The following is a 27,607-nucleotide window of genomic DNA, read 5'->3' as shown; positions in this document are numbered from 1 at the left end:
ATAAAGAAACCATCATCTTAGCATAAATCTTGAATTACTTGTGTATATGCCAATGCTGTAGGTTTGTATGTAGAGTATGCAACAAGACAGATAGAAAGAGAGATATGGAAAGAAAATACAGAGGGCTATGGCCTCCCTCCACACCTCCTCCTTGAGCAAATAGCTCCCAAGTAAAGAAGAGAAGAAAGTACCCTAGCTTACATCACCCAGGCAACCCCAACCTTAGAGAAGACAGCAAGAGACCTCAAGGACAGCATCTTCACAGCTTCCGGAGAGTTCCTTTTGTAATTCCCACACCTTATACAACAAACACATTATTTCCTTCCAGACTCTTCCTCCCTCCTTCATTCTCTTTTTTTGTGTGATGACATCACCATGATAACTGTGTGTTGCTGTGTGTGTGGGCAGATTCTCCCAGGCCTTTCTAAGGACCAGAGATACTTTTTATTCCCTCATATTAAATCGAATGGTCTTTTACCTGAATGCTCCCCATGGTAACCCATACAGTCCCCATGGTCTATTTTATGAGCCATACACTGATGATGCAGGTGAATCATCCTCATTAATGAAAACTAACCTTGATTAATGCTGTAATAAAAAATGGCATTTGTGCATTGTGCAGTCATTATGTTTGTGTATTGCACGGTCATATGTTTATTTTCTCTAGGGTCGCGTAAGAAGGATAGGTAATACAAATGATGCATCTGTCTGACGACATTATGATGATACTCTTAGAAAAAAGGATTTCCAAAAGGGTTCTTTGCGGAGCGATAGGGTTCTACCAATAACTATTTTCATCTGAAGAACCCTTTTTGGAAGAAAGGGTTCTTTGAAGATTCTTTGGAAGGCAAGAAGGATTATTTGGAAGGCAAGAAGGTTCTACTTAGAACCCTTCTGAATCCAAATAAGCTTTTTTATTGTATTATTTAACTTTCTTTTAAATAGCGCCTGAGCATTAGTGTTTACCTCAGTGTTTAAACCCCCTAAAGTCGATGACCGTGCGGAAAACTAATTAGCATAATAGAAAAATCTAAATCCATCGGTTTAAAACCAGTTAAATGTAAATAAATGTAATCGAAAATGTAATCTACGTAATCCCCAAAAGTAATTATTTATCATGAGAGGGCCATAAACAATAACTAGCAATACTGCATACTCAAATAAAGATTACAATATCACCTTTCCGGTAAAAGATAGTTATACATTTCTGAGGTGTAGTCACTTTTGAGGACACAAGCTCAAGTACAGAGCACAAATATGATAAAAATATGAAATATATTTATATGATGTATTTCCTATTCAACAAAACTGTATGAATAAGGCTTGAAATGACTTCTGTGCTTTCTAAATATAACATAATCAAATTATAAAACGACTATAAGATTTCACCTTCCTTATAACTGTAAAATACATATTTATAATGTTTAGTGTTAGAGAAAATGTGCATATTTTCTAAAGGTCTCTCTTGATCAAAATGTCTGCCCCCATCGCTGTGAACGTTTCACAGAGCTCTAACTCGTCTTCCGTCTTTTTTGTTTAAAATCTATGAATTGTTTTCGATTAATGGCTATAAATCGATCTATGAATGTGCTACCATGATGAAACCACACTCTCCTGCTGCGCTACGATGTAACGATTGCAGGCATGTGCTTTGTCAGTGGCTGTGTTGTAGGGTTCAGTCAGGAGTTGATGGACAGTTGGAAGAGCGAACTAAATGGTAGGAGGGACATCCCTGCTTCAAGTGGTTTCAGATTTCACATCCTATGTCACACAGGCTCAGAAAAAAATATTACTGGTCCGCGGGAACCAGGGCTATCGCTCAATGCAAGCCATATTGATCTACGGTATCCACAAATCAATTTATAAGCAAAAATGTTAGTTGGAACCGGTACCAGAACCACGCAGGTCCCCTAAAAAGGGGACCTTACATCTAAGAGGTAGCTAGAGATATCTGCATCTCAGTCCACCGCATCCACCGATGTCGGCCTTCTGCATCTGCGGTGGAAGGTGGAAGAGCTACAGCAGTGTTTGTCAGACCAGGAGACATCCCATAAATCGGTCTTCTCACAGAAACATCCGAATGGCTACAAACTAATATGTCCCCTCTATGGAAAGATGAGAATCACACGAACACGTACGTTAGTTGTTCTGCTCTAAGACGCCCACAAGCCTCACAAGGTGGCCCAGTACCAGTTAAAACAATTTATGGAAGTATATTATATGGAAGTAGTTTAGTGCCCCAAAAAAAGGGCTTAAACATGGGTCAAAAAATATACAGTACCAGTCAAAAGTTTTGGACACACCTACCCATTCAAGGGTTTTTCTTTATTTTTACTATTTTTTACATTGTAGAATAATAGTGAAGACATCAAAACTATGAAATAACATATATGGAATCATGTAGTAACCAAAAAAGTGTTAAACAAATCAAAATATATTTTATATTTGAGATTCTTAAAATACCCACCCTTTGCCTTGATGACAGCTTTGCAAACTCTCAGATATAGGAGAGACACTTCCAAACAAGCTTCCTTCTGGTCTATTTTTTGACTATCTATTTTGCCTTGTATGAATATGTTATTCAATGCGTTTCTATGGGCTAATAGCAGTAAGGCCAAATTCAATGTTTAATCAAATAAGAAAATAAGAAAGATTGATACCTACAGGGGACCTAAAATTCTAAATCAAATAGCAAAATGAACCATGGTATGACCATCTTAAAACAATTTCATATGTTAGCTTAGCAAAAATCCCCCCCCACCTCCCGAAATCCCTCCTGAAAGGGTTCTACTTTGCACCAAAAAGGCTTCAAATGGAAGAACCCTATATGGTTCTACTTAGCACCTTTTTGTCTAAGAGTGTACACAAGTATCTATGAAGGCAGAGATCTTTTGTAGAGATGTTGTTTGGTTTGAATGTCGTTGGACTCTTTTCACCTGAGTTTAATTGAAAAAGGCCTCAAAACAATGTATTTCTATTTCATTGTAGTGTGTGTTTGCATTATTACATCTGTTGGTGTATACACTGAGTTTACAAAACATTAAGAACACCTTCCTAATATTGAGTTGAACTCCCTTTTGCCCTCAGAACAGCCTCAATTCGTCGGGGCATGGACTCTTCGAGGTGTTGAAAGCATTCCACAGGGATGCTGGCCCATGTTGACTCCAATGCTTTCCACAGTTGTGCCAAGTTGGCTGGATGTCCTTTGGGTGACGGACCATTCTTGATTCACACAGGAAACTGTTGAGTGTGAAAAACCCAGCAGTGTTGCAGTTCTTGACTGGTTCCTGGTTCCATTAATATACAGTATAGATGTGCCGGCTCTGCTAAATGTTTCTCTGGAATGGGGTGTTAATCTGAGTCATTATAGATCCTTGATATTCCTAAAAAGAAAAGGTGATAGCATCTCTCATACATGATTTGCAGTCATTTACTGGAGATGCTATCACCTTTCCTTTTTTTGGAATATCAAGGAGCTATGTATATCCAATCAAATGTTGTAATGATAATTAAACATTACAAAAGAATCAAACCACATTTCCTTCCCTGAAACAGGCCCTGGACTTTTTGTATCTATGAGGTCATCTTTATTGAGGGGTAATTCCTACAGTTGTAGGATGTAATTGTATTACTGTATTCTCATATTATCTCCCCTGCTATCTCCTGTGTGTTTGTGTCCAAGCAGTGATCATTAATAGCAGACAAAACAGCAGCCCCAGATTTTGCCTAGTCAAATAAAGGTTAAAAATAATAATACAAAAAAACTGCAGACAAAGGAAGAGTATCCTTATTGAGCTGACATCCAACAGGTGGCGGATATAACAGTGCACATGTTGGCAGCTCTTCCTTACGGTTAGTAAGCGCTGCCACACAAACACACATGAACTGAACACATGCACGCACACACGTGAATGGATGCACACACACACCGACATGGACACACACACACACAAATACCCGCTGGCCCATGTAAGTGGGAGATTCATTTTGTCCAATCAGACAGTAACATGTTTCCAGAGAGCATAAAGAGAACAAACAACAGAAAGAACATGTTTGATTTCAGGGATGTTGAAAAGAACATAAAAAATTATCTGAAGCTTTTTTCATTAGGTCACACAGTCATTTCCCAGCTTCACCCTCCCTCCATCTCTCTCCCCATCTCTCCTCTCTATCCCTCTCTTGTTCTCTCTCTCCTTCCTTCCCACCCACCCTCCCTCCCTTCCTATTCATTTTCCTCCTTCCCTATCTCTCTCTCTCCCTGTATCTCTCTCTCTCTCTCACACACACACGCAGAGTCCTCAGGCTGTGTCATTGGCTGAGCAGACTGATGATGAGTCGCAGGCTGGAAGATAAAAGCTCTATGCTCCCTCACTGCAGACACACTGTTGATATCAGTTCAACTGCTACACATCTACCTATCTACCTACTGTTCTCTACAATCCACAGCAACTATGTGCAAAGGACTAACATTACTGCCTACCACCTGCCTGGAAAGGTATATAGAACTCTTTTTTACCATCCACAGGTTTACTGTTGCTGTCTTTGGCATTTGGATTTAAAGGATTAAAGGGGATAATTATTGGGTGTTGTAGCTTCTGTAATGGTGAAAGTGAAGGCGGTTTTGGTGGATTCTAAATTTAGACCTTGCAGCGTGGAGACTTGTCTAGATTATTTTGTGATTAGTTTGTAGCAAAATATTGTGCTGAACAATGACTCAATTCAAGGACTTGTGGAGTATTTATCTAACCTATGACGTTATTCGCTCTCTCTAGGGCCAAGGAACTAAAAGCAAGGCTGGGCAGCTTTCTGCAAAAACCCGACTGGAGTCTAGCAAGCTTCAAAATAGGCAAAACTAGACCTACTCTGGAACAATGCATGAGGTGGAAAGAGTCTTTCGAAAAGCTGTTGTCCAATAAACGTAAGTAAACCTTACTCTTCAGTGCACAAACACACGCACACATACACACGATTAGCCTAGTTCTACAGAGATGCGACAGAAATAAACCTTTATGATTAGAGTAGGGCATTTTGTCAAATTTTAGCCCCAGATTTTAGCCCCAGTATTACTGACCACATCACACAGCCGCTGTTGTAGATTAGAACACACGTGCTGGCACTGTGCTGGTGGCTATACCACAAGATACAGACACATGCATACACATGTGTACACACACACACAGTAGATAATGCAAGGACACAGATGCTAGGATAGCCCACTGCACAGCATCATTGTTATTGCACTGTACCAATATTAATCTCTCTCTCTCTCTTTCTCTCTCTCTTCATCAGATGGACTGATGGCCTTTACAGCTTTCCTGGTGTCAGAGTTCAGTGAGGAGAACATTGCGTTCTATGTTGCCTGTGAGGACTTCAGGAACACTAAGTCTGCTGCCAAGCTGGAGGCCAAAGCCCAGAGAATCTATGATGAGTTCATCTGCACCGACGCACCCCGAGAGGTATGCATCCCTCAACAGCTTGCTTTATTCTCCCTCACCTATGGAATTTGCATAGCATCCCACATTCAATAATCTTAATTATAACTCAAAAGTGAAAAATAAAAAACCTTCATTCAGACTGCAGCAGATGACTAACCTCCCTCTCTCCATTCTCTCTCTCCAGGTGAACATTGACCACGAGACTCGTGACATCACCAGGGCTAACCTAAAATATCCATCTACATCCTGTTTCGACATGGCCCAGCATAGGATCTACCTTCTCATGGCCAAGGACTGCTACCCTCGCTTCCTTCGTTCCCCGGCTTACAAAGACCTGATCAGCCAGCTCCGTGCCAAGTGCACATCCACCTCCAAGAAGGCGTGAATTAGTAACAGAGGACCTAGTGTGGTCGTCTAAAGTTTAAACAGAAAAGGAATGCATCGCCCTTGAGCATTGACTGGGCATGAAGCCTCAAGACCGGAATTGTACAGATGGACGAATGTCTCGTCATGAACCAGAAGTTCTGGTGCCAGCTACTCTGAAAAATGATGAGTGTCAATCACCATAAAGCTCTGAAGGAGAGAAAGAGAGAAGGCAGATGGAGTGATACCCCATGAGGACGGAAGTTGAGACTTGAACAAGAACTGTGATGGCAATATCACCACATGATGTGGACTATCATCAGTGAATGTACAGAGACACAGAGTGGGCTGAAGGAAGGGTGTAAAGGATGCATTGACAATTTGCATTGACAAGTTGGACATTTACAATCAAAGACACACTGTTATAGTGTCCCAGTTTGCTGCATCAATGTCTAACACTGTGTTCATGACTAGGCATGTTTTCTACATGTTTTTTAATGCAAATAGAAACTGAGTATTTATTATATTTATTTGTTTCTACTCTGTTCTGTTGTCTCTATGTTTTAATTATTGTGTTTGACAAGACCAACAAATGATGAAAAAATTGTGCAATATATTTCTACTGTTAACTGATTTGTGATGTTTTTTACTGGAAAAAATAATATGTTATTTGAATAAAAAACTAAACCACAATATTACAACAGTGTCTCTTTCATATTTTCCTTTAATATTGTTTTTCCAATATCACTTCCAATATCACTTTTGAGTCAGTATATTATATTGATGAGGTAACTGAATAGCAAAGTTGTAATCAGCAGGGTTAGGGAGTAATCTGATTACCAAAAAAAACTGTAACAGTAATCAGTTACATTACCAGCAAAATGATTATAATCAGATTACAGATACTTTTGCTGGTAACATATGAAGGAAAAAATACATTATGACACCTTTATGCTTTCTCAATGACATTCAATTCAGCATTGAAAAAAAAGATGTGCTTTATTGTCACATACACCAGATAGGTTGTTGTTTTACAGGGTCAGCCATAGTTGTACTGTGCCCCTGGAGCAAATTAGGGTTATGTGCCTTGCTCAAGGGCACATAAACAGATTTTTCATCTTGTTGGCTCGGGTGTTCAAACCAGCAACTTTTCGTTACTGGCCCAATACTCTAACCACTATGCTACCTGCCACCCTACAAAGGCGCAAGTTTGTTCCACCTTAGCGAGTCTAACCACAAGTCAGACCACTGTGATGATACACCAAATGCGTTTGATGGATCCTTTTTGTCTTCTTCTAATGTCTCTTAGAGGGAATGTAATCCAAAAGGAACTGAAAGTAATCCGATTACGTTACTGAGTTTGGCTCAATCAAAAGTGATGGTACTGATTACAATTTTGGACAGGTAACTACAGTAGTAACTTTAACGGATTACATTTATAAAGTAACCTACCCAACCGTGGTGATCAGTACATGATTATGCCTGCATAGTACAACACTGGCCACGTGCCATTAAAAAAAAAAAAAAACACTATATACTGTAGTTAATAACTAAGTAGCACAAAATATGTAATTTAGCTATGCATTTCAATATATTTACTATTCATCACACCAATCAGAGCCTCTCCTTACGAAGCTAGACAACATCCATTTCAGTGCAACAGGGTATCAGACGTGCAATACAACGTTCATCTCCGGATGATGATAGAACATGTTTGCTCATACTCTATCATTACTATGATAATTATTTTACACTAATTGGGTCACCAAGGCAACCATTTTGGGCTGTATTCCAAATCACCAGGAACACCAAATGTTCCTGCCAGCTAATAACTGTGCATTGTATGTGCATTGTGTAGACTATCTGAGCTTTCGTTTCACATGGTGTGAACTGGAAGCTAGTTCTTGGAAACAGGAAATAAAGGAGAGATAGTGTGAGAGCATCTACGTAATATAGAGTCATAAAGCCTTGTTAGTCATTTTTGTTTGATCAAGTCATCTATCTTTGGCAACCAAGGATATAAATCAAGCTAGCATTGTGGCAGAACAGCTCTCAGCATATAGCATATGCCTACCAAACTAGCTTTATTGACACTCCTCGGCTGCTACAACCACGTCAGCCATCTAACACATCCACAATGGTTCATAATCCTGCTGAGATTATGTAAAACCAGTTTGTATGACTTCATTTAGATAACACTTTTCAAGAACTGTCACTAATACATAGGCAATGTAATTACATGGCAACTATTCAAGTAATGACTATGTTGGTAGACTACACAATACTGCATAGTACCCACTACAAATGTGATAAGGATATTATCTGATTTAGAAAATGTAATTTTGAAATGGTCTTTTAATCAGCCAATGTCTTAATGATAAGTGTCCAAATCATGGTTATTTAAATGTCATCCGGGAGGAGTGGATCTAGTGCAGGTGGAACAGAGCTGCTGAATTTTAATTTAAGTTAGATCTGATCTTATTGGGAACGAAATGTCCATTCGTCCCAGCCGAGGACTGTCAATTAAGCTAGTTTTGTAGGCAAATGCTATATGCTGAGAGCTGTTCAGTGCATTGGGGATTCTGAAGAGGGGTACTCAGGACTATTTTGCTGAAGCCTCTTCAGCATGGACTCACTGATGGAAATTCCCTTTAGTGGAGCACCAGGCAGTGTTCTGACTGGGAAAGCAATGCTCCAAACCAGAGATAATGGTTGTTTGACCTTGAAGGCAAACGTAACAAATATAAAAAGTGAGCTCTATATCTGACATAGTACAGATGTCTTCTTTTTTTAAGCCCATAACCATGTGTGTGTCCCTGATTTAGCCCACTGTAGTAAAAGGTTAAATTATTATTTTACAGTGGGAGAAAAAAGTATTTAGTCAGCCACCAATTGTGCAAGTTCTCCCACTTAACCCTCCCGTTGTCCTAGGGTCAAAATGACCCGCCACTGTGTTGAACCAACTTTATTTAATTTTTATATTTTTGGGATCATTTGTGAGAAGGAGGCAGTGAGACTTTAAAGAAAGTATCACTGCCTCCTTCTCACAAATGATCAAAAAAATATAAAAATTAAATAAAGTTGGTTCAACACAGTGGCGGGTCATTTTGACCCTAGGACAACGGGAGGGTTAAAAAGATGAGAGAGGCCTGTAATTTTCATCATAGGTACACGTCAACTATGACAGACAAAATGAGGAAAAAAAATCCAGAAAATCACATTGTAGGATCTTTAATGAATTTATTTGCAAATTATGGTGGAAAATAAGTATTTGGTCACCTACAAACAAGCAAGATTTCTGGCTCTCACAGACCTGTAACTTCTTCTTTAAGAGGCTCCTCTGTCCTCCACTCGTTACCTGTATTAATGGCACCTGTTTGAACTTGTTATCAGTATAAAAGACACCTGTCCACAACCTCAAACAGTCACACTCCAAACTCCACTATGGCCAAGACCAAAGAGCTGTCAAAGGACACCAGAAACAAAATTGTAGACCTGCACCAGGCTGGGAAGACTGAATCTGCAATAGGTAAGCAGCTTGGTTTGAAGAAATCAACTGTGGGAGCAATTATTAGGAAATGGAAGACATACAAGACCACTGATAATCTCCCTTGATCTGGGGTTCCACGCAAGATCTCACCCCGTGGGGTCAAAATGATCACAAGAACAGTGAGCAAAAATCCCAGAACCACACGGGGGAACCTAGTGAATGACCTGCAGAGAGCTGGGACCAAAGTAACAAAGCCTACCATCAGTAACACACTACGCCGCCAGGGACTCAAATCCTGCAGTGCCAGACGTGTCCCCCTGCTTAAGCCAGTACATGTCCAGGCCCGTCTGAAGTTTGCTAGAGTGCATTTAGATGATCCAGAAGAGGATTGGGAGAATGTCATATGGTCAGATGAAACCAAAATAGAACTTTTTGGTACTCAACTCGTCGTGTTTGGAGGACAAAGAATGCTGAGTTGCATCCAAAGAACACCATACCTACTGTGAAGCATGGGGGTGGAAACATCATGCTTTGGGGCTGTTTATCTGCAAAGGGACCAGGACGACTTATCTGTGTAAAGGAAAGAATGATTGGGGCCATGTATCGTGAGATTTTGAGTGAAAACCTCCTTCCATCAGCAAGGGCATTGAAGATGAAACGTGGCTGGGTCTTTCAGCATGACAATGATCCCAAACACACCGCCCGGGCAACGAAGGAGTGGCTTCGTAAGAAGCATTTCAAGGTCCTGGAGTGGCCTAGCCAGTCTCCAGATCTCAACCCCATAGAAAATCTTTGGAGGGAGTTGAAAGTCCGTGTTGCCCAGCGACAGCCCCAAAACATCACTGCTCTAGAGGAGATCTGCATGGAGGAATGGGCCAAAATACCAGCAACAGTGTGTGAAAACCTTGTGAAGACTTACAGAAAACGTTTGACCTGTGTCATTGCCAACAAAGGGTATATAACAAAGTATTGAGAAACTTTTGTTATTGACCAAATACTTATTTTCCACCATAATTTGCAAATAAATTCATTAAAAATCCTACAATTTCATTTTCTGGATTTTTTTTTCTCATTTTGTCTGTCATAGTTGACGTGTACCTATGATGAAAATTACAGGCCTCTCTCATCTTTTTAAGTGGGAGAACTTGCACAATTGGTGGCTGACTAAATACTTTTTTCCCCCACTGTAGCTAGTACCCAGTTGGGTTAATATTTGGTGCCAGAAAAGGGCTTTGAATATTTTTTTAATGGCCTGTAACTTGGATACAACTTTTTTTTTTTTTTTTTTTTAAGAATTATGATTGGAACCCAGTCGGGTTAACCAGTTGGGTCACACACAGGCAAACCCATGTGGGCAACATATGTCCCAAATGGGACCTTTACCATATATAAATGGGTTGTAAGTGGGCTATCTGGTGTGAATATGGTCAGAGATTGTCTCTGGGACCGACTTGCTTATACCACCTGGGGGCGCATACGCATTCAACATTTTGAAGAGCAAATGGGCAGAAGACGGAATTTCAAATTCAGGCGCTAAACGTTGGAGATGTCCAGGCAAGACAACGGAGCTGGAAATCTAGAGTGATTCGACCCGTAAGTTGAACTGACTAAATGTAATATTTGCTTGTGTTGTAAGCTAATCGGTTTTTGTATTTTCTGCTGCTGCAGACTTGTTATAGCTAACGTTAGCCAACTAATGTTTGGCATGGTTGCTAGTAAGCTAGCCAATGCTATTTGGTAACGTTAGCTAACTCAAGACGGGCTGAAATACAATGGCTAACTAACTACTTCACTCAATTAATCTCCTTGTTGTTGAGTTAGCTGCGTCACGAACAAACTAGGCATTGACTTGTTGTTGAGCGATTGGACGTGTGTTATCGAGTTAGCCAGCCTTGTCAGTCATGCACAAACTATAGCCGGCCTTGTTGAGTTATCTAGCTAACATTGGTTACTAGATAGCTTGTTTTGCATTGGAGCTAACTTTACTACTAATGCAAGCTTGTTCAGCAAGCAAAACATTTTGCTAAAGGAAACACTCGTGTTTGAACCACTCTGAGTTTATTTTGTCGTTCTTTGTGAGTGAACATTTCTCAGTAGCAAATTATACGGCCCTCGCTGTATTTATCTACTGTTGGCCTACTCGGTCCAAGCCATGTTTGTACCGAGGCAAATACAATTTGACAGGACTGTGTTAAATGACAGCTGCCATTTTGGTTGCAGAATGCTTATCAAATGTTCAGGAATCGCTTGGGAAATTAATGATTCACATGTCGGGAATTTATTATTTTGAAGGAAAATTCAAGTCTTTTTTTGTGGAATCGATTTAAAGACTCAAGTATTATTATTTTCTTATTTTATAAACGTTTATAAACGTAGACTCCCGAGTGGCGCAGTGGTCTAAGGCACTGCATCGCAGTGCTAGCTGTGCCACTAGAGATCCTGGTTCGAATCCAGGCTCTGTCGTAGCCGGCCGCGACCGGGAGACCCATGGGGCGGCGCACAATTTGCCCAGCGTCGTCCAGGGTAGGGGAGGGAATGGCCGGCAGGGATGTAGCTCAGTTGGTAGAGCATGGTGTTTGCATCGCCAGGGTTGTGGGTTCGATTCCCACGGGGGGGGGGGGCAGTATGAAAAATAAAATAATGTATGCAACTGTAAGTCGCTCTAGATAAGAGCGTCTGCTAAATGACTAAAATGTAATGTAAATGTTGTAAAAAAAAATATATTAAAAAAAACACAAAACGAAACTTAAATTAGAAACTTTGCCTCCTACACTAACTGAAATAAAATAAATACCATGTTAAATTATTGAGCTGGCTAAACTCAGCTTGTTAGGACAGACTGACCAGAAAAGTTTAAATTACATATGATCTTGGAATTGATTCTGAAATCTGAATGAGATTCATCTTTCAAATGAAAAAAAAAATATGATTATGTCGTAAGCGTTTACCAAGTGGTAAAGGGTCCATTTGGCTGCGTTTACACAGGCAGCCCAATTCAGATCTTTTGCCCAGTTATTGGCAAAAGAGCCGATCTGAATGGTCAAAAGACCAATTAGTGGAAAGAAGAATCAGAATTGGGCTGCCTGTGTAAACGCAGCCATAGGGACCCATGTTGTAGCCCACATGGGTTTGTCCATGTCTTGGCAAAAGGTTAACCCAACTAGGTACCAGCTAAGATGACCATTTAGAGCCCTTGGATAAAGCAGAAATGTTGCACTAGATCAGTAGCCTAAATAATTTATGTTTTCTTTTCACAGCTACCTATGAACAGGCCTTGATCAATTTTAAAAAGGCAGAGGAGACTTCTGATCTGCAGACACTCAGACATGGATGAAGAAGAGTCAGGACCTGACAGTGGTAACACAGCAACAGCAGCACTGATTGAGGGGCTAATTTCCCTATGAATACTATCCCGGATGTGGAGGCGATGGCGCAAAAGTTACTCGACACAGCTTTTCTGAATGGAGTGTAAGGTGCTATGAAAGGGATGTTGATAAGTTACTTTCCTGAGGATGGCTCACCCCTCACAGTTCTGGGTGACTTTAACCTCCCTACGTCTGCCTTTGACTCATTTCTCTCTGCCTCCTTCTTTCTACTCCTTTCCTCTTTTGACCTCACCCTCTCACCGTCACCCCCTACTCACAAGGCAGGCAATACGCTTGACCTCATCTTTACTAGATGCTGTTCTTCTACTAATCTCACTGCAACTCCCCTCCAAGACTCCGACCACTACTTTGTATCCTTTTCTCTCTCGCTCTCCTCCAACACTACTCACTCTGCCCCTACTCAGATGGTAATGTGCCGTCGCAACCTTCGCTCTCTCTCTCCTCTTCCATCCTATCATCTCTTCCCTCTGCTAAATCCTTCTCCCTCCGATCTCCTGATTCTGCCTACTCAACCCTCCTCTCCTCCCTTTCTGCATCTTTTGACTCTCTATGTCCCCTATCCTCCTGGCCGGCTCGGTCCTCCCCTCCTGCTCCGTGGCTTGACGACTCATTGCGAGCTCACAGAAGAGGGCTCCGGGCAGCCGAGCGGAAATGGAGGAAAACTAGACTCCCTGCGGACCTGTCATCTTTTCACTCCCTCCTCTCTACATTCTCTTCCTCTGTTTCCGCTAGCAAAGCCACTTTCTACCACTCTAAATTTCAAGCCTCTGCCTCTAACCCTAGGAAGCTCTTTGCCACCTTCTCCTCCCTGCTGAATCCTCCTCCTCCTCCCCCTCCCTCCTCCCACTCTGTGGATGACTTCGATCAACCATTTTGAAAAGAAGGTTGACGACATCCGATCCTCATTTATTAAGTCAAATGACACCGCTGGTCCTGCTCACACTGCCCTACCCTATGCTTTGACTTCTTTCTCCCCTCTCTCTCCAGATGAAATCTTGCGACTTGTGACGGCCGGCCGCCCAACAACCTGCCTGCTTGACCCTATCCCCTCCTCTCTTCTCCAGACCATTTCCGGAGACCTTCTCCCTTACCTCACCTCACTCATCAACTCATCCTTGACCACTGGCCATGTCCCTTCCATCTTCAAGAGAGCGAGAGTTGCACCCCTCCTCAAAAAACCTACACTTGATCCCTCCGATGTCAACAACTACAGACCAGTATCCCTTCTTTCTTTTCTCTCCAAAACTCTTGAGCGTGCCGTCTCTAGCCAACTCTCCTGCTATCTCTCTCAGAATTACCTTCAAGACTGGTCATTCAACTGAGACTGCTCTTCTCTGTGTCGTGGAGGCTCTCCACACTGCTAAAGCTAACTCTCTCTCCTCTGCTCTTATCATTCTAGACCTATCCGCTGCCTTTGATACTGTGAACCATCAGATCCTCCTCTCCACCCTCTCCGAGTTGGGCATCTCCGGCGCTGCTCACTCTTGGATTGCGTCCTACCTGACAGGTCGCTCCTACCAGGTGGCGTGGCGAGAATCTGTCTCCACACCACATGCTCTCACCACTGGTGTCCCCCAGGGCTCAGTTCTAGGCCCTCTCCTATTCTCTCTATACACCAAGTCACTTGGCTCTGTCATATCCTCACATGGTCTCTCCTATCATTGCTACGCAGACGACACACAATTCATTTTCTCCTTTCCCCCTTCCGATAACCAGGTGGCGAATCGCATCTCTGCATGTCTGGCAGACATATCAGTGTGGATGTCGGATCACCGCCTCAAGCTGAACCTCGGCAAGACAGAGCTGCTCCTCCTCCCGGGGAAGGACTGCCCGCTCCATGATCTCGCCATCACGGTTGACAACTCCATTGTGTCCTCCTCCCAGAGTGCAAAGAGCCTTGGCGTGACCCTGGACAACACCCTGTCGTTCTCCGCTAACATCAAAGTGGTGAGCCGATCCTGCAGGTTCATGCTCTACAACATTCGTAGAGTACGACCCTACCTTACACAGAAAGCGGCACAGGTCCTAATCCAGGCACTTGTCATCTCCCGTCTGGATTACTGCAACTCGCTGTTGGCTGGGCTCCCTGCCTGTGCCATTAAACCCCTACAACTTATCCAGAACGCCTCAGCCCGTCTGGTGTTCGACCTTCCCAAGTTCTCTCATGTCACCCCGCTCCTCCGCACACTCCACTGGCTTCCAGTTGAGGCTCGCATCTACTACAAGACCATGGTGCTTGCCTACGGAGCTGTGAGGGGAACGGCACCTCCTTACCTTCAGGCTCTGATCAGAACCTACACCCAAACGAGGGCACTACGTTCATCCACCTCTGGCCTGCTAGCTCCCCTACCTCTACAGAAGCACAGTTCCCGCTCAGCCCAGTCAAAGCTATTTGCTGCTCTGGCACCCCAATGGTGGAACAAGCTTCCCCACGACGCCAGGACAGCGGAGTCACTGACCACCTTCCGGAGACACTTGAATCCCTACCTCTTTAAAGAATACCTGGAATAGTATAAAGTCATCCTTCTACCCCCCCCCCCCCACCCCCCCATAAAAAAAAGAAGAAAAAAAGTGGTTGTCCCACTTGCTATCATAAGTTTAATGCACCAATTTCTAAGTCGCTCTGGATAAGAGCGTCTGCTAAATGATGTAAATGTAAATGTTTTACAAAAAAAAAACAATTGTAGTATTTTATTAGTCCATTGTTAATACAATACAAAAAATTGTGTATGTAAGCAATCACATTTTCATGATAGCAAACTTTCAGTACAGTGCAAAAAGTGTGATGATGCAAATGACCAAAATGATCATTGCATATGATTTGCATCATCATCACACTTTTTGCTTTGTACTGCAGTGTTTCCCAATCCTGGTCCTGGGGACCCAAAAGGTTGCACATTTTTGTTTTTGCCCTAACACTCACACACTTGATTCAACTGAGCAACTCATCATCAAGCCTTTGAATTGAATAAGGTATGTGAGTGCGGCAAAAACAAAAATGTGCACCCCAAGGGACCAGGCTTGAGGAAAACTGCTGTACTGAATGTCCTCTAGCTTGAGAACTTCACTGCTGACATGCACATTTCTGGGATTGTATACAGGGTGAGGAAACCAATGTGTACATTTTGTAATTTGATTGAACTATCGCTTTACTCAGAGTTCCTGCATTGCATTTGATCTGAGTATGTGCTATAAATAAATATTTATATATTTTATAAAGAACTGCTTTTGTCATCTCTTAAGAAAGCGTGCTTGGGCAGCAGCATCTGGGGCCTACATGGAGACTGAGAACAATCCCAGGTGGACAGCCCAATTGAAAATCACATTCACAGCCTACCTATTGCCCATATACTGTAGGTCTCACTACACACCCATCCTTTACCCAGATGTAACCCATTTGGGTAAACCACTTGGGCAACTTATGAAGCTTAACATTAACCCACATAAAGCCCAGCATGGCAACCACATATGGGGCCAACATGGATAATAAGGACAAAACTTTGTGGGTCCTAAGTGGTAATCCTATTTGGGGCCCACATGTTAAAACCATTCTTCAACCCATGTAGGATTAAAACTTGTGGCCCCTGTGGGTAAAAGCACATTTGGCCACTGGAGTCCCTCAAGAAGCCCAAAATGAACCCACATATAGCCCAACATGGCAACCACATGTGGAGCCAACGTGGATACTGAGGACAAAACTCTGTGGGTCATAAGTGGTTATCCTATTTTGGGCCCACATGTTAAAACCGTTCTTTAACCCATGTAGGCTAAAAACTTGGGGCCCCTGTGGGTAAGAACACATTTGCCCACTGGGGTCCCTCAAGAATCCCAAAATGGCAACCACATGTGGGGCCAACTTTCTGGGTCTCTGTTGGGTTTCCTTCATGGGGCCTGTGGAACAGCCCTTCGACGAGAAGGTGTCCATATGTTTTTGGCCATGTAGTGAATGTAACAGAGCCCCCACTGGGATAACGTTCTAATGAGAGTACTGCCACCATGTGGGGATAAACTGAAATAGCACAACATCCTTTTAATTCAAAAGGCTTTATTGGCATGGGAAACATGTTTACATTGCCAAAGCAAGTGAAATAGATAATAAATAAAAGTGAAATAAACAATCAAAAACGAACAGTAAACATTACACACAAAAGTTTCAAAATAGAGACATTTAAAATGTCATTATGCCTGTGTACAGTCTTATAACGATGTGCAAAAAGTTAAAGTACAAAAGGGAAAATAAATAAACATATGGGTTGTATTTACAATGGTGTTCTTCACTGGTTGCCCTTTTCTTGTGGCAACCGGTCACAAATGTTGCTGCTGTGATCGCACACTGTGGTATTTCACCCAATAGATAAGGGAGTTTATCAAAATTTGATTTGTTTTTTAATTCTTTGTGGGTCAGTGTAATCTGAGGGAAATACAGTGGCTAGCGAAAGTATTCACCACCAACCCCCCCCACTTGGCATTTTTCCTATTTTGTTGCCTTACAACCTGGAATTAAAATATATTTTTTGGGGGGTTTGTATCATTTGATTTACACAACATGCCTACCACTTTGAAGATGCAAAATATTTTTTGTGTGTGGAACAAACATGAAATAAGACAAAAAAACAGAACTTGAGCATGCATAACTATTCACCCCCCTTCACGGCAAAACTGCTCCAGCTCCTTCAAGTTGGATGGGTTCCGCTGGTGTATAGCAATCTTTAAGTCATACCACAGATTCTCAATTGGATTGAGGTCTGGGCTTTGACTAGGCCATTCCAATACATTTAAATGTTTCCCCTTAAACCACTCAAGTGTTGCTTTAGCAGTATACTTAGGGTCATTGTCTTGCTGGAAGGTGAACCTCTGTCCCAGTCTCAAATCTCTGGAAGACTGAAACAGAATTTCCCTATGTTTAGCGCCATCCATCATTCCTTCAATTCTGACCAGTTTCCAAGTCCCTGCCGATGAAAAACATCCCCACAGCATGATGCTGCCACCACCATGCTTCACTATGGGAATGGTGTTCTCGTGGTGATGAGAGGTGTTGGGTTTGCGCCAGACATTGCGTTTTCCTTGATGGCCAAAAAGCTTAATTTTAGTCTCATCTGACCAGAGTACCTTCTTCCATATGTTTGGGGAGTCTCCCACATGCCTTTTGGCGAACACCAAACGTGTTTGTTTATTTTTTTCTTTAAGCAATGGCTTTTTTCTGGCCACACTTCCGTAAATCCCAGCTCTGTGGAGTGTACGGCTTAAAGTAGTCCTATGGACAGATACTCCAATCTCCGCTGTGGATCTTTGCAGCTCCTTCAGGGTTATCTTTGGTATCTTTGTTGCCTCTCTGATTAATGCCCTCCTTGCCTGGTCTGTGAGTTTTGGTGGGCGGCCCTCTCTTGGCAGGTTTGTTGTGGTGCCATATTCTTTCAATTTTTTCATAATGGATTTAATGGTGCTCTGTGGGATGTTCAAAGTTTCAGATATTTTTTTATAACCCAACCCTGATCTGTACTTCTCCACAACTTTGTCCCTGACCTGTTTGGAGAGCTCCTTGGTCTTCATGGTGCCGCTTGCTTGGTGGTGCCCCTTGCTTGGTGGTGTTGCAGACTCTGGGGCCTTTCAGAACAGGTGTATATATACTGAGATCATGTGACAGATCATGTGACACTAAGATTGCACACAGGTGGACTTTATTTAACTAATTATGTGACTTCTGAAGGTAATTGGTTGCACCAGATCTTATTTAGGGGCTTCATAGCAAAGGGGGTGAATACATATGCACGCACCACTTTGAGCAGTTTGAGCTACTCCAGGAAGTGACATTGCAGTCTAGCTCAGTGCTGCCCCTCTTATTGAGAAACTCCAGTTGAAGTTCAACCGGGGTACTGCAGGCTGCCATTGGCAAGTCAATTATCCTCATATCTTCTTCTGTGTGATGTTTAAATAATCGGTTCAAGGACATACATCTGGTGTAGTAGAAGCAATTATTGGTACCATGATTGTCTTGGACACATGTTTTTATTTACACGAAGATTGACCACGAAGATTGCCGTTTTTCCATTCACTATAATGGGGGGATCCTGTTTTCATGAAAACAATGCCTGCAGTACCGCGGTTGGCCTTGAACTTCCATGGCTTCAATGATAGGCGGCAGTCGTTCTCCACTTAGGCGGTAGTTCTATGAGGGAACCACCAGTGGGCGTACTAGGCTTCTAAATAAAACAGAGGCTTTGAGCCCAGTTCTGTTTCCCCCTTCTCCTCCCCCCTAATGGATTGGGGAAAAAAGTAATAAATAATGCTTTCCAGCCAACATTTCACTGTTTTTATTTTATTTTGTATCTTTATCTTTAACTCTGCATTGTTGGAAAAGGACATGTAGGTATTTCATTGTTAGTCTACACCTGTTGAAGGATTGTATACTTCAGAGAGAAGAGGAAGAAACCGAACTGACCTGGACCTCTGACAATATATTTCAAGGCAGAAAATTACTTAAGTATATGGTTTCTTTAGAACTACAGTACCAGGTAGAAAGGAAAACCAGCAATACTTCAGCTTAAGGGCTAGTATATAAATACACCTGGACTAGGAACTTATCAGACTAAGCTACAGTTGTTTACAAGCATTTCGAGACACCCGCAATAACATCTGCTAAATATGTGTATGTGACCGATAAAATTTGATTTTTTCCTCTTCCTCCTGTGGCCTTGGTTGAAACGTCTGCCTGTTCACATCCCAAGCTCTGAGGCCATCGTCCTCCCACCACTCTCTCTTCCCCCAACAAATACTGTACTTTCCATAATATTTTGGCAGGGTTAGATACAGTATGTTATCATAAGTTATGAGAAAGAGATGTTGGGGGAGATGGAGCGAGAGGGGGTCCATATTTTCCAATAACTGCTAGGGAGGGATTTCTGTAGAGAGAGGGAGAGGGGTGGGGGGGTCCGTTGATGTCCCATGAGTTTAAATACTTCTGAGGTTTAATGTAGATCCAATTTGGTTACATCTAACCTCAACTAGGGAGGGAGGATAGAGAGAGAGGGTGTGAGAAAAGGAGCAAGAGAAAAAGAGAGAGAGAGGCAACTGCATTTTACACTCAAAGCGTGGGAAATGTTTTGTTGCGTGTCCCTAGCGGAAAGGGAAAACTGTGCTATCCCCTGACCTTGGTCTCCATGGGGTTTAGATGCTCTATCCTCTGTGGATCACAGAGAGACCCAGAGAGACCATCTCATAGGCCATTTCTCTGTTATGTCATTCAACTCATCATAAGACACAAAAAACGCTCAAATATCCTCAAATATGTATGTATGACTTCCTACTGAGTGCCTGTTCGTCACAGATATGTTCCATATAAGCCCACTCACAACATCAACAATGCAAAAACCTACAAAAACAGTCTATACTTAATTCAAGAAAATGTGTATTTATTTTTTTCAAAATTGAAATTCCTATGTTAACCTGAACCTGTTGGCTAACCATATCTCATTCCACAGGCTCAGTGTTAGATGAAGAGTGGCAGGTGCCTGGACTGCTGTGACCTCAGCAAAGCTTTGACTTGGCCTCTCCTCTCTAAGATCAACTAACACTCTGACTGAGTCTCCACTTTCATGTTCTCTGCTATTCATCCCCTCCTCTTTACTCTGTACCTGCGTGTGAAATCCATTCTGCGCTCCCCTGAGAACATTCTCTTCCCTCTCTGAATCGAGGCACCCTTGATGTGGAACACAGTGATGAATATGAAGTCAGAAACAGACTGATGCTTTCTGGGCGATTGCACAAACCCAGCAGCAGGTTATTTGTTGTTGTTTAGCTCTCCAACATCAATCTCAGTGTTCTTTGCACGTTGCTCAATGTTTAGGATTTAGAAAAATAACTGTCAGGCTTAATCTGCTCAATTCTGATACCAGGGAATATTTCTACACAATAGGTCTTGGTAATCAAGACCATATATTGAGAGGAAAATCTGGCTTTCTTGCTTTGCTAGCTATAGTACAGTACATCTTTATAATAGGGAGAATAGCGAGAGACTACATGAAGTGTTTTCAAGTCTTGTAGCCCAAACAAAGGGTGAAGTCTCTCCTGTGAAAATATGATTTTGCTCAATACCTCAGATCTCATCTGATGTACCATAGTCCAAAAAGTATGCAGTTCTGGCCCACACAGTTTATTTAGTCAAATCTCTGTTAGATGTGTTCCTCTGTGTAAACCCCTCCTCCCTCTCCATGTCAGCCAGCCAAACACTATAGATTACAGTGAGGTCCATAGGCTACAGGGTATTTATAATTCCCACAAAGGGGCTGTTACACAAGCATCACTCAGCCTTTCGTTCCCCTCGCCATCTCCAAGATCACACAAGTGGTCACCTCAGACTGCAGCCATTTTCCATAATAACTTCAGTGTCAAGTTTGGATTGGCCGTTTTCTGTTGCGCCTCTTAAAAGCTTAGGGTAAGCAGTCTGATCTGCCTACTTCTTCTGCTAAACCAAACACATCAAGACTTCAGGCCCAGATTGAATGTTTTGCCATAATCATCCTCATTATTATGTGGCGAGACATTGGCTTCATCAGTGGAAGTCTTCTGATTATCATTAGTGCATTTTGTCCTTGATAACAACACACAGAAAATAAGTGATATCAGGAGGTGCCATTCCTGTTTCTTACCCTGTATGCTTGGTTTTTGGTTCTTGCTCATGATTGCTACTACAATCAACAGCATTAGTGCCTACCAAATATACAGTAACTATACACTCGCTTATACATTATGCCTGTGGAACAAAGTTCATATTTATCCTACTGACAAAGTGCTCCACAGTACAAATCAATTAGTGCCTAATGGCATCTATAAACTACTTACAGTGCATTCGGAAAGTATTCAGACCCCTTGACTTTTTCCACATTTTGTTACGTTACAGCCTTATTCTAAAATGGATTAAATTGTTTTTATTCCTCATCAATCTACACACAATACCCCATAATGACAAATCAAAAACAGGTTTTTAGAAAATACGGAAATATAACATTTACATAAGTATTCAGACCCTTTACTCATTACTTTGTTGAAGCACCTTTAGCAGTGATTACAGCCTCGAGTATTCTTGGGTATGACGCTACAAGCTTGGCACACCTGTATTTGGGGAGTTTCTCCCATTTTTCTCTGCAGATCCTCTCAAGCTTTGTCAGGTTGGATGGGGAGCGTCGCTGCACAGCTATTTTCAGGTCTCTCCAGAGATGTTCGATCGTGTTCAAGTCCAGGCTCTGACTTGGCCACTCAAGGACATTCAGAGACTTGTGTGTGTAGATTGATGAGGGAAAAAAATTATTTCATCAATTTTAGAATAAGTCTGTAACGTAACAAAATGTGGAAAAAGTCAAGGGGTCTGAATACTTTCCAAATGCACTGTATATCTCTATAACAATGCTCTTATAATAGAGCCACTTAAAATGCTTTAGACTTACACCGTCCTTTAATGTGTGGTGTAAACTAATTTTTCTCTCAATGAGGATTCATTTATTTCTCTAAGGAGAGGAATGATAATTAATATATCTATTTATCTCCTGTTCTGTATTTAGCTCCGGCTACAGTTGCAGAATGGAAAAGAGAGAGAGGCATTCGCAAATCATTTCTGCAATTCTTTTCTTCCCCTTCTCCGGAAAATACTTTGCAAATAAACCTCCTTTATCTAAGCAATTAATGGTGCTGTGGGAAAAGCCATTTAATTTCCTCTTTCTTCTGGCCTGTGATAGCATACCGGAGAAACAGGACACCTTTATAGGAATCCACCCAAGCCTGCCTAGCCTGTGTCCTGGATCAAGTCCAGTCCAGTTTGGGACAGTTTGGAAGTGTGGAGATCACTGGTGTAGCACACACCCACACGCTTTGGGGGCCCCAACCCCCATCCTCTTTTTTTTCTGGTTGGTGTCCCCCCGGAGATCAGGCCCCGTAGATAGTATATGAACATGTCATAAGCCATGATTTTGTAATACAATTTTTTATTACAGGAAATGAACTCTAAAACAACAACATTTTCACTCAGCCTCATCGCAAAATGTGTAGAATATCATGAGATTAGCTATAAAACTAACTAACTAACTAACCAAGGAGGAAGTAAAACGTCAGAGGGCCAGTCTTAGAGCCACACTAAGGCATTCAAGGAGTCATAAAAAGACCGGAAATTACAGCAGGATTGGTGCTCTGTGGTATTTCTGGAGAAATGTCAACGTGAGATTACACTCGCCTTCCTGTTTTGTCAAACACTCTTGCACTGTTATATTCAGATTTCCCAGGAAACCAGTGATTATGGCAAATACCACGGCTTATTGCACTTAAACGACCAAATAACAACATGACTATTAATATTAAGTGGAGATTTTTGGAAAAGGGTCTTGGTTTAGAGAGATTATAGCTGGACAACTTGTTATTTCTTCAGATCTCTTAGAAGTGAGGTGAGTTTAGAAATAATTATATAGTTCTATAAATATTCACGCAGGTGTTCTGCCTACTCTTTGATGTGTGATTGTGATGGCATTCCAAATATTGTACGAAGATTAAAGTCAGATTTCATCCAAACTGCAATCAATAACGCGGTTATATAACATATGATGACCTCATTCACATGATGTAACCGAAGTTTAGATCCCCTGCTGCCAATATTACAGTTATTGAATCATCATCTTAGTGATAGAGCATAACGTGAGGGTTGAAATACTTGGCCTCGCTTTATATTACAAGACCATGTATTTGCTAGTTTAACTAACTACCATGTAGTATGTAGTTACTATGTAATTACACCGTTTGAATCACCACTTATTCATTGTGACCAAATCGTTTTTAACGCATCATTACCATTTTACAGAATCCTGTCTAATTGCCCTCCATATAAGCCCATACTGTATGTGGAATGACAACTAACACAATGACATCCCAACCAGTGGGGTTGCATGGCAGTGTTTTCCCTTGGCAGACCTTTCTTTGGGTCATTACATCCCTAAGCTGAGCATAGAGCATATGTCCATGGAACAAACAAACTGCCCGGCTGCCAACTGGTCTATGTTTATTTGAACTGCATTATAACGATCGTCTCTGGCCTTAGTACATATCCGTCAAGTACTTTTATTTACACTTGGTGAACTTGGGCTTCCAGTAAAGTCTGTAATTAAAAAACAACGTTTTTGTGGTTTTGTATGCTTATATGGTCTCTGATCCGTTACCACTGATGTTGCTGCCTAGAGCACACAAACACTTTCCAAACAAGCTGGCTTTTGATGAGCTGCCACTAACAGAGAACATTTGTTTCTTTTTTTCTCTTCCCCCATCTGCCTGACACAGTGCTGCTGTTCTACTGAGGTGGGGAAAAGTGGTGAAAACGTATTGTTCACCATGTCATCAAGATAAGCCAAGCTGCTTGGCGCCACTTTATGGTCCACTTGAGAACATGCTAGATTACATTTTGTTATCAACAATACTGAACCAATTTCCCTCTCTCCAGTTTCCCTTTCTACTAAATAATGTCTGTCAACAGTCCAATCTGTCACTGTTGATGTCTGGAGGTCTATAGATTAGATCGATAGCCTACATGTTCTATAGACAACATAGCACACAAGGAGCAAAGACAAGTTAGCAAGTCTCAACGAATCTGGTCAAAATAAAGTTCTATGGCCTTTGTTAATGTAACTCAGGGTAAAACGTTATCAAGAAAGTTTTATATTTCAGTAGAACAATGTTAAGCCCCTTGTTTATGTAACTGATGTGGTCCTGGTTTGTTTGGGACAGGAACGGCACCTTCTCCTCCTATTCAGGAAACTGGCATCTGTTTTCTGTGTGCTCTCCAAATATCCCTCCCTGCCAAGCAGCCTGGTCTCTATAGCATGGCTACTGGCTGTAAATCACGTTCCATCATTGTTTTAGTCCCTAGCTTGGATCCTATTCAGCAGTAGTGGAAAAAGTACCCAATTGTCATACTTGAGTAAAAGTAAAGATAATTTAATAGAAAATGACTCAAGGAAAAGTGAAAGTCACCCAGTAAAATCATACTTGAGGAAAAGTCTAAAAGTATTTGGTTTTAAATATACTTAAGTATCAAAAGTAAAAGTATAAATTATTTCAAATTCCTTATATTAAGCAAACCAGACAGCACCATTTTCTTGTTTTTTTAAATTTACGGATAGCCAGGGGCACGCTCCAACACTCAGACATAATTTACAAACGAAGCATGTGAGTCCGCCAGATCAGAGGCAGTAGGGATGACCAGGGATGTTCTCTTGATAAGTGTGTGAATTAGGCAATTTTCCTGTCCTGCTAAGCATTCAAAATGTGACAAGTACTTTTGGGTGCCAGAGAAAATGTATGGAGTAAAAAGTACATAATTTTCTTTAGGAATGTAGTGAAGTAAAAGTTTTCAAAAATATAAATAGTAAAGTAAAGTACAGATACCCCAAAAAAACTACTTAAGTAGTACTTTCAAGTATTTTTACTTAAGTATTTTACAACAAATGTTCTCCAGCATCTCTGAGCCAAATTAAGGGTTCTCTTTTTTTCATTGTACCCAGAATGTTCTTCAGACAGTAGAAGGATCAGACTGTATGTAATGGCATGTTTGTTTACTTGTTCTTTGAGTATCATGAGTGTGTAATTGCAATTTTCCATGTTCTTCTCAGAGGATTCCTCACATCAGATTTGGAGGGATTGTTTACTTTCAATGTACTGTAAACATACAGATGAAGCGTAAATGGTACCAAGGGACTGATTTACTGCATTATGGTCATTTGTTCAAAGCAACTACCGGTTAGCATATATTGAATATATGTTGGACTTGTGGCAATCTAACCTCTAAAATGCCAGCACCATGATCCAACCAACCATGCTAATGTCAGCCATGGTTATTGTGTGAGAAGTTGTCACAAGTTACATTGCATAAGCTTTATCAGATCAGTGTTTTTGACACAGTCAGTCATATATAGAGGTCTATAGAGCCTGTCTCCATTCCTGATTTCTGTAACCGTTAGCTTACCTGTGAAATATTGACATGAACTCAGAAACACTAGGGCCAGCTCTGACTGCATGTGTGGGCATGGATGTGGGTATGCAGACCCGAGAGCCACTGCGGCCTCTCATGGTGAGTTCAGCTTTTTGGTGGCCCCCACCCCCATCAAAGTTGCCCATCCCTGGTCTAGAGGGTGTATTGCATGTGTTAACTTCATGCAGGAGAGAGCCAGCCATAACGATACCCACGGACAGACAGGCAGACAGAGAGGGAGAGAGAGACAAGATAGTGAGAAGAACCTCTCCAAGCTCTTAGAGTTCATAGACTGATGATCTGTCATAGTGTGAATCAATCTGAATTATTATACACTGAGTGTACAAAACATTGGGAACCTGCTCATTCAATGACACTAACCAGGTTTCCATCCAACCTTTTCATGCGAGTAAAGTATGTCGGATAAAAACACTTAATGACAGGCCTGATGGAAACATAATATTTTTCGGTAAACTTTCCAAATGTCGATAAAAGAGTGGGCACACTCGCTATTTTATAGGTATAACTGTCGTAACGAATGAGATACCAAAATATTCTGGACATTCCTTTTTTTCCAGAACTTGGGCTGTTGTTGCAACGCATGCACTATCACAACAGCTGTTCATCACTTGACTGTCATTTGGAAAATTCCTTCCTGGATCAGATGGTGATGTGTTAAAATATCACTGTGTAACTAATCACCAGGACATCAAATGCGCATCCAACAAGTATTAAGCATAATTATTGAATCACCACGTTAATGACAGTAATGATTGAGGTTTTAAGTATCAAGGTGAGTCTTTAGGTTAGAGGCATTCCATTTTGCAATCGCAAACATAATTTTGGATTTGTGTGCCCATGAAACTGTTTTTACCCCATAACATAAAGAGACACGAAATGTTATGTAGTTACACTGCATTTCTGATATCTCTATACAAAAAAACTGTCAGACAGCTACAGCGGCTTGGCATTTTTCCTATTTTGTTGCCTTACAACCTGGAATTAAAATTGATTTTTTGGCGGTTTGTATCATTTGATTTACACAACATGCCTACGACTTTGAAGATGCAAAATATTTTTTTCTGTGAAACAAACAATAAATAATAATAAGAAAAAATACAGAACTTGAGCTTGCATAACTATTCACCCCCGTTGTGGTGCCATATTCTTTCAATTTTTTTAATAATGGATTTAATGTTGCTCTGTGGGATGTTCAAAGTTTCGGATATTTTTTTATAACCCAACCCTGATCCGTACTTCTCCACAACTTTGTCCCTGACCTGTTTGGAGAGCTCCTTGGTCTTCATGGTGCCGCTTGCTTGGTGGTGCCCCTTGCTTAGTGGTGTTGCAGACTCTGGGACCTTTCAGAACAGGTGTATATATACTGAGATCATGTGACACTTAGATTGCACACAGGTGGACTTTATTTAACTAATTATGTGACTTCTGAAGGTAATTGGTTGCACCAGATCTTATTTTGGGGCTTCATAGCAAAGGGGGTGAATACATATGCACGCACCACGTTTCCGTTATTTATTTTTTAGCATTTTTTGAAACAAGTTATTTTTTTCATTTCACTTCACCAATTTGGACTATTTTGTGTATGTCCATTACATGAAATCCAAATAAAAATCCATTTCAATTACAGGTTGTAATGCAACAAAATAGGAAAAATGCCAAGGGGGATGCATACTTTTGCAAGGCACTGTAGATCCAGGATTCTTACAGGGTTCAAGTTCAATGTCAAATTTAACTGATTAATGCATAATATATGACATAACGACAACTTACACTGCCATAAATGCAAGGACAGAAAAGTAATGTTTTATGTCACATGATTATGGACAAATCCATTTAGACACCAACCATGCATGATAAAGGCTTAAATCAACTCATTAATTTTATTGAATATAGCTAAGATCCCCTCTTATATCTT

At 41.3% G+C, this 27,607-nt stretch overlaps 1 protein-coding gene across 1 annotated transcript; it reads left to right on the top strand.

The window, feature by feature from the left end:
- Positions 1-4,373: 4,373 nt before the first annotated feature.
- On the top strand, positions 4,374-6,477 carry rgs16 (regulator of G protein signaling 16). The gene is made up of 4 exons (XM_045215589.1): positions 4,374-4,495; positions 4,773-4,918; positions 5,290-5,456; positions 5,620-6,477. Exons 1-4 carry the CDS (start codon positions 4,452-4,454, stop codon positions 5,818-5,820), a joined length of 558 nt encoding a protein of 185 aa, XP_045071524.1. The 5' UTR covers positions 4,374-4,451; the 3' UTR covers positions 5,821-6,477.
- Positions 6,478-27,607: the final 21,130 nt, after the last annotated feature.

This window comes from Coregonus clupeaformis, unplaced genomic scaffold, assembly GCF_020615455.1.
Source record: "Coregonus clupeaformis isolate EN_2021a unplaced genomic scaffold, ASM2061545v1 scaf0477, whole genome shotgun sequence".
NCBI lineage: Eukaryota > Metazoa > Chordata > Actinopteri > Salmoniformes > Salmonidae > Coregonus > Coregonus clupeaformis.
The sequence above is the reverse complement of the archived record's forward strand: the minus strand, read 5'-3'. Positions and strand labels throughout refer to the sequence as shown.